The sequence below is a fragment of the Microtus oregoni genome, unplaced genomic scaffold (genome assembly GCF_018167655.1).
Source record: "Microtus oregoni isolate MIOR12 unplaced genomic scaffold, Mior012 000019F_ref0000042, whole genome shotgun sequence".
NCBI classification, from domain to species: Eukaryota; Metazoa; Chordata; class Mammalia; order Rodentia; family Cricetidae; genus Microtus; species Microtus oregoni.
In genome coordinates, this window is record NW_024543078.1 from 25,047,155 (window position 1) to 25,059,788 (window position 12,634).

Sequence of the window (12,634 nt, forward strand, 5' to 3'; positions counted from 1 at the left end):
TATATTCAAAGTTGTTGTGGAAAATTAAACACAATTTCAACAACTCTTATTCTCAAAAATTAAAGAACTTAGCTATACTTGGCATCCCTACACATGATGATGTGGGGTGAGAACAGCAAGGCTATCGGGGCTCAGTCACTAAAACAGTTTAAGATGCAGAACTCCCTGACAAATACTCTGGAAAAATAAATCAGAATGTAAATACAAGGTGATTCCTCCTGTGCCGAACGGGCAGTATTTAATAAAGAAATTTGGTTCAAACAGTTCCTTAGTAAATGTGGCCTAGGAAACAAGAGTCAGAAAACGTCTAAAAGAAAGCTAAGACATGACTCACAAATCAGCCTACTGGATCCAGCTTCTCACGCCTGCCTTCCATGCTCCCTTTCTCTGTGCATAGCAAGAAGCGAGGGAGCTACATAGCAACAACCTTTGTTAGGAGGGAATCAAGCCAAAGCCAGCCAGGACACACAATCTTATTTTCCATCAGTGGTAATGAGAATATTTTATTTAAATGGAACGTGAAGAGTTAAAGTACAGCCTTAAGGTTTCAATTTTGTACTTTGAATATTAAGAAAGCAATTACTGCCAAAAAAAAAAAAAAACACAGAAACATGTTGAACTAACTACACAGAAAACAGCGTGGGTATTTAAGTCACTGTATTTATCACCATTAGTGAAAACAGATGTCCTTAGATCTCCAGTCTAGAGACAGCACACTTCATAATATCATTATTCATTTAAAACACCACAAATGTTTACAAAGAACATTTGGATTTCACAATTGCTTATAGAATATCTTACAATATTAAAAACATCATGATACCTCATATGAAAATCAATAAAGACAACTTAATCTTTCTCAGCAAAAAAAATTCAGTATCACAAATTTAATGTGTAAATTTACATATGAATTCAAAAAGGAATCCATTTAAACCTCACATTGCCACATAACTACCTATTTCGTAAGCTGATAAAAACGATGTACTTTTTGAAAATATGTACATCAAAACCAGAAAGTCAATGTTTACTTTTCCCTTTATTAGCAACGTTTGGTGTATTTTTCTGTTTCGGTTCCCAGAGTGCGTTTTTGACAAATCTTGAGGCAGCACCCCTGTCCAGCTTGGCAGCCTTTTTCTTGTCTGTTATTTCCTTGACTCTGTTCATGTAGACTCTGATTCTTTCCTTAAAGATAAAAAGAAAGAAAATAAAAGGCAATGATTTCCTGAGCTGTTCACTATCTTTAGGTTTTATTATACTCTTGCTCAGTGAAAACCAACAGTGAGTATTTATTGACAATTAAGTCCACGGGACTAGTGAGTGCAAACAGGCTAAGCATGCCCTCTGCGTTCTTGGACAATGTAGGGAAGGCATACTTTAAACTCCCTTCAGTGGACATGGGGATGCACCCACCTCTTGAAAAGCAAAGGCAGGAGGATCAAGACTTGAAGGTCAGTCAGTTTGAGGGCACCTTGGCTCTACACCAGACTGTCTAAAAACAGCAATAATCAAGAACCAACCATTTTAGAAGAGTTCTGAACTCTTCCAGGAAAAGGCACATGCCAGGGTATCACAATAAACAACGACTGGCCGACACGCAGCTCTACTGTGTTAATTCACATTAACCTAAATTCTTACACCAACCAATCAATTCTCCCACCATTTCTAAACAGAAAATAGGTGGGGCAGTATTTATATCTATTTTATGTTACTGCCTAGTGTCACAATTAAAATAGAAAGAATGAAATAGGAGCTCTTTTATTCAATTTCGTAATTTTGACTGGTAAGCATGGGAAATTTTCTAATAAAATACACAGACTTTAAAGGTAAGAAACATAACAGGTTTCTGGGCTACTTTAAATCTCTTAAGAATATTACTCAGAATAAATAAATCTTATACTTCAAATGATGAATTAAAGTTGATGAAACCATACAATACAGTAAGTGACTGATTACTGTTCAAGTTTCACTGAAATAAAAGAGATATATGAACATACACAGTAAAATACAGAACCTTACAAGTGTTTCATTACCAAAACTGAGTAACTGTTCAAAATCCTCTACTGCCTCCTTCTTCCGCGTCAAAGCTGCAACCCTTAGAAAGCAGCACCCCCACCCTAGACCTGCCCTGGGACCTGCGCCCTCCTTCATCCAGTCTCCTCTAGTCTGCTGCGCTGTCAGTCTTGTCAGGGAGCGCCTCCATTTAACACTGGCACTTTATCAGGTACCCCAATTTGCTACACCTGCTCTGCTTTTTCCTTTTCCCCATAGAATACCCCTGAGCATCCTGCACAGTCAGTATGTGTGGTGTTCATCTTATTATGGTCACACTGTGGGTGTGGCACCTGCCACACTCCTCAGCTTTTTCTCCAAGGAATCATCTCGCTCGAAAACGATGCCAGGCTCGTAGTAGGCACTCAAACATTACTGGATGAAGAAGGCGACTGTTTCCCACTTGTGATGCATATGACAAATAGCAAATAGATTTCCTCTAACTCTGGGATCAATTAGCAATGTCTGTTGCAAGGTCAGGAAAGGGTAATAGACTTAAGAAGGCTTTTTATTTGCCAATCCTTATCCAGAAAATTAATATGCTCTCCATGAAATAGATTCTGAAGGAGAATGAAGACAAATGGTCTTATCCTTTTACAAACACAATATTGAGTACTGGAAATAACTTTGGGTTAAAAATAATTTCATAAAAGGACACCATTAGAAAGCTAGAAAGATAACCTGTACTTCTTAAAGCCAATATCATAAATCAAATAAAATCTATACATATTCCTTTATGCCTTTCTCTTAAAATTGTTTCACAACCGCTATTTAAGTATAAATTTATTTTTCCCTCAAGAACTTTAAAAGAAGAAAATATCCTGATCTATACACTTTTATAAATGAGGATAAGAGGCCTGAATTACTCATTTTATTTTTAAGTATATTACCTATATGCTTTACTAAGATGTAAATAACACACTTTACTGGCTACTAGAAGACTTGAAAATGGGATACAATGTCAAGTGTGTTTTGCATATATATGTACATTACATTTTATGTACACAAAGAATAAATTCATTAAAATTCTTATTCATGAAGCCAAGTCAGTAAGGTAACTATGTTTGATTTCTATTTTTCTCCTTTGAATTGGATGATTTGACTTAATATTTGAAGTCAGCAAAAACTCCAAGATATTAGATCTTATTTAGTGTACTTATACATCTAAATGGAATACAGAGACAACCTAGAAGATTTATTGCAGGTTGTAAATATGTCACTGATGCAGAATTACTGGACAGTAGACATACTGCTGGTGCCAAAAAAGCTTTTAGCTTTGTTGCTGAACTGAATTCTTTACTGCTGAGAAAATGAGTTAATGGAGGAACTGAAAAGGTAGGAGAGAAATTTCCCCGTCTTTGCTAGTAAATCAACTGGAATACACTTTTAAGAATTGTCTAAGAGTTTTTTTTTTTTTTCTTAAGTAGCCCCGGAGATGAATAAAATCTTAACAATTTATAGGAAAAATAATATGAAAGTTATAAATAATTACTGGAATTATGCCATTCTGCCCTAATTCTGATCCCCCTAATCAGCGTGATAACAGCTATAAGTCTGGAATTCCAGAGTTATAGAGGAGACCTATAAACAGGGATAAATCAAAGACGTCTTACCAATTCTTGCTTCACCGGATGCTCCTTAGGATTAACTCCTTGAGTTGCCAAATAAACTGTAAGAGAAAGACAGCATTAAGTAAAGTAGTATATATATTAAGTGTTATAATAAAAGAACCCCTAGTTATTCGTGGAAGGAAGGTTGCACAGTTAATTCAATTTCAAATTATTTAATCTCTATGAAATATTAAGTTTGTGTGTGGATCACAGGCATCCTGTATTGACATAAAATAAAAAACATTTGAATAATAAAATTACTATAAAAAATAATTCTATGCTGACTGCTAGCTCTTAAAAGCAAACCACCTTTACAGTAATATACTTCCTAATAAACTACAAAGTAAAATACGTACCCCAAAACATTGAATTTAATGTGTATGCAGAAACTAAGTCCACCTTGGCTTGCTCAAGTGGGTCCAACTAGTAAAAGAGAAAGAACAGAAGATTGAGAGATGCACACAAACTTTGCACATCAACAGATAACACTTCAAACTTTTCCCAACCACACAGCATCAAAGGCATGTTTTCTCACTTCCTAAAATCCAGTAATACCCATACCCCTCCTGCTCTATACCCCCCTGCTCCATACCCTCCCTGCTCTATAGCCCCCTGCTCCATACCCTCCCTGCTCTATACCCCTCTGCTCCATACCCTCCCTGCTCTATACGCCCCTGCTCTAAACCCCTCCTGCTCTATACCCCTCCTGCTCTATACCCTCCCTGCTCTATACCCCTCCTGCTCTATACCCCCCTGCTCCATACCCTCCTGCTCTATACTCCCCTGCTCCATACCCTCCTGCTCTATACCCCCCTGCTCCATACCCTCACTGCTCTCCTTCATATTCATGGCTGCTATTATAAACTTACATGTATACATACATATGCCCAAATATAACCAGTGTTTTTGTTGTTGTTTTGCTAAAAATTTTCACTTCAAGGTATCATTTTTGATTAAACAAGGAATTTTTACACTCTGAGAAAAATTCTTCTAAATTATATCAATTTCAGAGTTATAATCTGGGCTTTTATGTCAACATAAGCATTGTACATGGTTCAGTTACATATAGGAAGGAGAACAAAATGCTTAGGCAATACCAAAGACAGGAGAAATTTAATTACTGTTTTTGTACTGCAGAGTTTCCAGAAACTCTGATAATATCATTACAAGACTTAAAAGGTCAAAGACAGATTCTGTCAAAAAAAAAGGCTACGAATGTCCTTGCTTTTCAAAAAAGTTCCCAATGAAAAGTTTTATAGGATGTTCTGGCTAAATATACCCCAACACATCTACATCTGAAACTCTAGTAGAGAGATATGGACAGTGTCAATCAACTGCTTCTTCCACGTTTCAGTCTTACAAAATTCATCTTCAGGAAACAGATTTTAAAATACCTTCTGCTACCAGGCTGTGGAAGTGCATACCTTTAATCCCAGCACTCAGGAGGCAGAATCAGGAGGATCTCTATGAGTTCAAGGCCAGCCTGGTCTACAGAGTGAGTTCCAGGACAGCCAGGGCTACACAGAGAAATCCTGTCTCAAAAATAAAGAAAGAATACCTTCTGCAACAACTCGTTCCTAGAGACGGACATCATGGTCTTCAGCATGTCGTCCACAGCACCCAGGGAGCTTTCCAGGGCCGACAGGGACTCATGGATCTCCACGGGATAGTCCTCATTCATTTCTTCACCTGCCATTTCCACCAACTGCGAAAAGAAATCTCAGAATTCATATTGGAGACAGGGCTTTAGAAAGAAAATAAAAAGCACTTTTACTTTTGAGTAAGGGTGGAAGGAGAATCTGAGCACGCAAGTCTAGGACAGCAGCTTCCGGCATCTCTTCCACCATCTCCTCCTAAGCACACCTCCTTTCTGGGAAAGAGGAAAAAGCCCGCCCAGGCCACACACCAAGCCTTGGATGCCTTCAAAGCTCCGAAAACATGACTCTAACACCACATATCAATAGGCAAAACCCATGTTCACCCAGATTCAGTGGCACAGGCACTTGGGAAGTGGAACAAAATACAGGTCGCCCTCAGCTGTAGGTAAGTTCAACGTAAGACGCCATCTCAGAAAAAAAAAAAATGAGGAAAAACTACATTTTAAAAAAGCATTCTAATGAAGGCAATTTTTTTTTGAAACTGAAAGTCTGATTTTAAAAAAAAATTCTAACATGTGCTGAAGAAACAAAGTGAGTTTGAAAATTTTATGTTTTATTTAGCTTTTGAAAGCTTAGGATCATTCTGACAGTTCATTGTATTAAACTTAAAAAACAAATCCTAGACACGAAAAATCTTTATCAACTATCACAAAAATTACCTTTCAAGTTCAAGTTCATATGTGTATTTCTAGTCCTTAAGCATCTTAACAACAGTTGTGGAAACAGACACTTGAGCTTTCAGTGCACCTGCTTGAACACTCTATTACCTTGGGGAAAAATCACTAAATCTCTCTGGGCTTCAAAGTTTTCATTCATAAAATAACCTAGTTGATTTCATGATCTGTAAAGGTCATTATCAAAATTATGGATAATTTTGTTATATATGAAAACACTATTATAGATATATAATGTCTGCCATCTAAGGATACATACTGAAGTACACAGTGATAAAAACCATGACCTTGAAAAAATAGCCTTCATAAAGTAAACCAAAGTGCAAAACAAGGATTTACGTAGATTATACAATGAAGTTGGAGAGCAGTTATGACTCAGGTCCTGCACTGCAGGATGAAGAGGTGCAGCCTAGAACATTCACACAGTACTACAGGGAGGGGAGAGGAAGGAGGTGCTCACCGGACCTGCACAGCTGCTCAACCACGCTCGTAACTCTACCGCTGGCAATAGAGGCTGACATTTCAGATCACTGGATCATGGTACACAAGTCTTTAAGACATTGTCATTTCAGTGGGCAGGGCAGGCCAGCTGCCAGGGAACTGAACCAAAGCCTCAAGAACGCTAAGTACACAACCTACCTCTAAGTTACCCCCCAAGCTCAAAAATATCCCTCTATGTTTATCTGATTCTTTACAATGTATCCATGTAAAAACACATAGATCAGGTTAAATCCAAACAAAATACTAAGGAAATGAACCTGTAGCACAACAGGAAGAGCCTCTGTGAATGCATTTAACAAACAGGCAGAAACTACACACAACTCCACAGAAAGTAGACAAAGAGGCGAGCAGCTCACAAAAGAATCCAGATGACTACAAAGAAAACTACTTGGGGGCTGGAGAGATGGCTCAGTGGTTAAGAGCACTGACTGCTCTTCCAGGGGACCCTGGTTCAGTTCCCAGCACCCACATGGCAGCTCACAACTGTCTGAAGATCAGTTCCAGGGGATCTGACACTTCACACCAATGCACATAAAATAAAGTTAAATAAACCATAAAAATATTAAAAAAAAAACTACTTGACTCCACCAAGGAAACCACGAGAACAAAATGCCATTTTTCATGTGTGAAACAATACCTAATATAAGCAAAAGGTGGCCACGAACAGGCCCTTTTCACCGTTAGCCGTTTGATTTAATTAAGCATCTTCTGGATTTGATACTTCATTTCAAAATCGTATGCATGTGTTCATTGACCCAGTAAACATATTTCTCAGAAATGTACATTTAATTTACATGAAACATGTTAGTGTGCATCCGCAGCAATATTTCTCAAAACCGCAAGACAGTGCCTACGAATACAGACTGATTAACTAAATTAGGACATACCATCCGATAAAGCACCTGCAGTAGTAAAAGCACTGAGGTGTGGTTCAGAAAGATTTGTAAGGTAGGTCAGGAGGTGAAAACTGAAGAGCAGCATAAATAATATACCTCACTTGTTTCTTTACTTAAAAAATTAATGTCCACAATGGGTTCCATTATGATACTGAATATGCGGGCCTTATTGCACCACGCGCATATTCAACCCTCATATTACCTTCTCTTTATTTAAGAAAACAACATGAGTAGACACATACTTGGTTGCTATGGCCTGGGTGTGAATCCCAGAAAGACCCATGTCAGACTGTGGTCCCCAGCTCATGACAATTTTGGAAGATAGCAAAACCTAAGAAGTCTAAGAAATAGGGGGCTGGAGAGATGGCTCTTCCAGAGGTTCTAAGCTCAATTCCCAGCAACCATATGGTGGCTCACAACCATCTGTAATAAGATCTGGTTCCCTCTTCCGGCCTGCAGGCATATATACAAGCAGAACACTGTGTACATAATAAATAAATAAATTTTAGAAAGAAAGAAAGAAAGAAAGAAAGAAGGAAAGAAAGAGGCAGGGAGGGAGGGGAGGAAAGGGGAGGGGAGGGGAGGGGAGGGGAGGGGAGGGGAGGGGAGGGGAGGGAAGGGAAAAGAAACCCTAAGACCCGGCTGGCAGTTTTTTTAGTCATACTGGGGGAGGGGGCGGTCTCCAAGAAGACTGTGGACTTGGGTGGATTTCCCTCCCTCTCAGCCTCTCCCTGGCACATACAAGAGCAGCAAGGACCAGTCATGGACTGAATCTCCAAAACTATAAGCCCAACAAGTCTTTCCTCTCTTTACATTTATCCCTTTTTCAAGCAGCAACTGAAAACTAACATACTTATACATACATGTGAGTTCTCTAAAACATACAAAATAAACTGTTAACTGTAGCTACTTCCAGGAAAGGAAAAGCAGGGAAGTGAGACAGCATACCTAGTTCTCGGAACTAGGACTATAGGAGATTTACACAATGTGTTAAAACAAATCTATAATAAAAGCTTCATGTGTTTGACAATTTGAAATGTACTGGGGATGACAGACAGATGATCAATCCCCCTACTTAGCAGCTATAGGCAAACCTATGACTCTTTAGCTCCACTACCACATTCAAAGAACCAAAATGTCTTCTTTTCCCTGGGGCTGAATTTTCTGGCCAACATAGAGGTATATATATTCTTCATCAATCTTATTGCCTCTTCTAGCTTAGCTTTCTGAACGGTCACACCTCCCACCAACTCTCTCAGAGACACCACCACAAACCTAACCTCCCTTGGTGCCCACCAGCCAGTTCTCAACCTTAGCTCGAGGTGCACTAGCCTTCCTGAGGACACAAACACAGAGCCCAGCTGGGAGCACTATCAATGCCCTCATTCATTCCTGAACCGACTGTGCACTGTCTCCTCGGCTTGCGGGGCACACTGGGATATCAAGAAGAGCATGTGCTGAACAGTCACTCGCCAGCCACAAGGGCTTGCTCACTCACCACACAAGTATCCAGAATTGACAACAAACAACCCTGATGCTTGGAATGCATTGATGAGCAGAAACCTGGACCCTGAGCTTCTGTGCTTACTGCACATGATACACCTCAATCCAATAATCACAGAAACATAAAAACACAATGGCGTGGGGAGATACAGGGTGCCCTGACACTGCAAACTAGCAGGCATAACAAGACCCGAGGAAAGCAAACCCATCTCCAAACACTCTTCAGAGTGGAGTCAAGTAGACAAGCACAGTGGGGAGGAGTCTTCATGGCAATACCCTAACTAGGTACTGACACTCGGCTCGTTGAGCCCTGCAATGGCGCCTTATCCTTTCAGGACAAAACACTCTTTTATACAACATGAAAGCAACGTCAAAGTCTGGCCCTGTCATCCTTCAGCCTTAATTCTCTTTCCCTCCCACCAACACCACATGAAGCTTCTGCGTCTGTCCTTAATCTACAAGAGTAAAATCAACATCTACAACTCTGGAGCTACACCCATCACGGAAGCAGAATCAGCTGTGGGTAGCAGGAAAGAGGACTTGCTAAAGCGCCCTTCAAACAGCTGACTGGGGCAGGGTGGGAGTCCGAGGAGTTAGGAGAGGAGTGCAGTGAATATGATAAAATATATTGAATGCGTGTTTAGGATTAGGTTAGGGCTAGAGCTAGTTCTCAACAAATTAATAAATGTATTAGAATCCAGCTGACTGGGAGGTGTGGCAGGGCGAGAGGGGAAGAGACCAGCAAGTAAAGCAATGAAAGTCCTCTGCAGGCGTGGCGGGCCACGCTGGCTGCTGTACAGGATGGATGAACTGTAGGGGACTAATTATGAAGGATGAAATGACAGCATCAGCTATGAACCTAAGCAGGCAGAAGGAACTGAAGGTGGAGGACAGTGGTCCAGCTTGGGTTGGATTTTGTAGGCAAAGGCAGCAGAATCCACTCAGGGGCTGATTGTGGGTTACGAGAATAAAGTGAAACAACCATAAGAGCGGAGCTGCTGCTAACCAAGACTTGAGTGGACACAGTGGTGCACACTCACGACCCCAGCCTTGGGAATCTGAGGCCAGAGATCCTGAGTTCAAAGCCAAGTCCTGTTACCAACAAAGCCAAGCAAGCAAACAAACACAAAATCTGCCCTAAAGCAGGATGGGCAGGATTGTGGGAGCAGAAAAATATTCAGATGTTTGCTGAGTCATCAAATAGAAGGGTTGAGGGGGAAGCTAAGTATAAGGAGTCTAGAGTTGAAGGAAGTGGTCGCTGGTTAAATAAAAAATTGAAAATTGTGAATGAACAGATGGTATTTAAAGTCATAAGATGGGAACCAGTCACTAAAGGAATAAATGAAGACAGAAAAAAGAAGTTGGTCCAAGGCCAGAGTGCTGAGGTGTTGAATATCTCACTAAGTACACTACACACTATGTAATTTACCCTCAAGATCACAAGAGTCACTTGAATCCATGCTGATACTGCTCACCGTCATGAGCACCATAGCACACATCATGAGCCCAGAAAAGATGAAAACTCGGAGTTCAGCTTCTACACCCCACACATAGTCAACTGGGACAAAAAAGATGAAATCTCAGAGTACAGCTTGTACACCCCACAGACATGCACACTCAAAGTACAGCTTCTACACTCCCCACACACACTCAAAGTACAGCTTCTACACACCACACATACAAACTCAAAATGCAGCTTCTACACTCACACCCAACCCCCTCCCACACACAGAGAGTTAACTGGGACCCAAGTTTAGAGAATCTTAGCATCATGTCACAGTTTGGACTTACAAATACTAGAAGTTACTACATGGATTCAGGAGGAAAATATATGGTAATGTATATTTGGAAGCTGTTTCCATCTCTACGGCAATTAGAGTTCCATATAATAACCATATTAGTGACAGAAAGAAAATACAACATATACTTAATGTATTTTTGTAACAAGAAAGCAATTTGCAGGTTCGGCACCATAATTCTATTCTTATAATTACATTTTATACAACATTACCTTTGAAAATAATGATGAACCGTATATATAAGTTCTCAATAAATACTACTGTCTTGGTCAGTGATTCTGTTAGTGTTACCTGCAATTTTCAGTAAAATCTGAGAATATACAAGGCTACCTTTTCAGATGTATTAACCTCTAAAAACACATCACAGGAGTTAGAGAAGTTGCTGACTGGATAAAGCACCTGCCCCCACCCCAAGCTTGAGGGCTGGAATTCAGATCTCCTGCACCCTCATAAATGTGGGGCGGGTATGGAGGGGGCCCAACACTCAGAAGGCAGAAACGGGGAATCACTTAGCATCCTAGCTAGAATGGCTGAAGTTAGTGAGTCTCGGGTTCAATGAAAAACATTGTGGAGTGCCACTCAATAAACAAACTGAAGGATGGAAGAAGAAATCATGTGCGGACTTCCACATACACACACGGGCACATATTCCTGCAGATGAGAAAATACACACACACACACACACACACACACACACAATCCAAAAGTTCAGCAATAAAAAAGCACATAAATTACAAGGCTGGCAAGGTGGTTTAGCAGTTAAAAGTACTTGTTTATCTTCCAGAGGACCCAAGTTTGGTTCCCAGCAACCAGATTGGGAAGCTCGCAACCACCTGTAATTCCAGCTCCATAGGGCCTGACTCTTTTTACTGTTGATGCTGGCAGGGCATGGTGATGCACGCCTTTAATCCCAGCACTTGGGAGGCAGAGGGAGGGGGAGCCTCTGAGTACAAGCCCAGCCTGGCCTACAGAGAGTACTCCATGGCACCCGGGGCTACATAGCGAAACCCAGTCTCAAAAAAAAGAAAAAATGAAGAAAGAAACATTAAGGAAGCCTTTATCTCAAGTGAGCTAACATTGCCAACGTGAGCGTTCCGATCTTGGGCAGAATAGTAAGGAGTGCATGGAAAAATTACTCTTTTCGCCTTCCATCACAGCCTTTCTCCGTTTAGATTTGAAATCAGTTAGAAACAGATTTCGTTGGGTTTTCACTTGTTGCTTTTCAACCCTTGAAAGGCAACGTTAAACAAGAGAAGGGCAAAGGCAGAGTAGGGAGAGAAACCAGGGGCCGAGGAAAGGCAGAGCCTGAGAGCGCCATTGCCAGGCTCAGGGGACTGCAGGGACCACGCTAGCGGCACCGAGGCCCCGCTGGCTCCCCAGTCGGCCACAGGACGGACGCGATCCCGGGACGCCGGAAAAGGGGCCCTGACAGGAGCGCGACAATCACCCGAACCCAGCTTTGCACTATACCTCAATACCGTGGACGACCGGCTCCGGGAAAGAGGTCGCACGTTGATGACGCCATGTCCCCGCCCCTGCCTGCCACGCGTGCGTCGCTCCGAGGCTCGCGCATGCGTAGTTCAGTACCGCGGCTCACACCTCGCGCCCGGATGAGAAGCGTGAGGAAGGAAGCCCTGGCATGTTGTGTCGATTAGGTTTCTGCCCTCACCTACCCTAGAAGCAAGTTGAGCGTTCTCTATGGCTTTGTTCAGATCTTTCCCTTGCCGGAAACTGGGTCCGGAGTTCTCAGATCAAATTTTTGAGGGGCTCCTCTAGACTAGGTAGGGTCTGCTGCCTGTCTGCCAGCTACTAGGCTAAGGGATACTTATGAAATACAGTAAAACAAAAATTTTTAAATAGGGCCGTGGCCATATGCAGAGTACAAGCCCGGTTTTCGTTATTTTGCTTCTGTTTTTGAGCGGGTCTCATGCATTATGGATGGCC

General features: G+C 41.3%; 1 protein-coding gene across 1 annotated transcript; it reads right to left on the bottom strand.

The window, feature by feature from the left end:
• Positions 1-485: 485 nt before the first annotated feature.
• On the bottom strand, positions 486-12,247 carry C1d (C1D nuclear receptor corepressor). Its single transcript, XM_041669401.1, has 5 exons — positions 12,161-12,247; positions 5,218-5,364; positions 4,016-4,082; positions 3,663-3,718; positions 486-1,182 (listed from the first exon to the last, which is right to left on the bottom strand). The coding sequence occupies exons 2-5, from the start codon at positions 5,353-5,355 to the stop codon at positions 1,018-1,020; spliced, it is 426 nt and encodes a 141-aa protein (XP_041525335.1). The 5' UTR covers positions 5,356-5,364; positions 12,161-12,247; the 3' UTR covers positions 486-1,017.
• Between the last annotated feature and the right edge of the window lie 387 nt (positions 12,248-12,634).

Bases quoted from the DNA above. Each gene is read 5' to 3' on its own strand.
- C1d (XM_041669401.1), bottom strand. From the start codon at position 5,355: ATGGCAGGTGAAGAAATGAATGAGGACTATCCCGTGGAGATCCATGAG. The intron at 4,083-5,217 runs GTATTCTTTCTT...CTCTTTTACTAG, and splicing joins GGAACGAGTTGTTGCAGAAG to TTGGACCCACTTGAGCAAGC. The intron at 1,183-3,662 runs GTAAGACGTCTT...TTTATCTTTAAG, and splicing joins ATCCGGTGAAGCAAGAATTG to GAAAGAATCAGAGTCTACAT.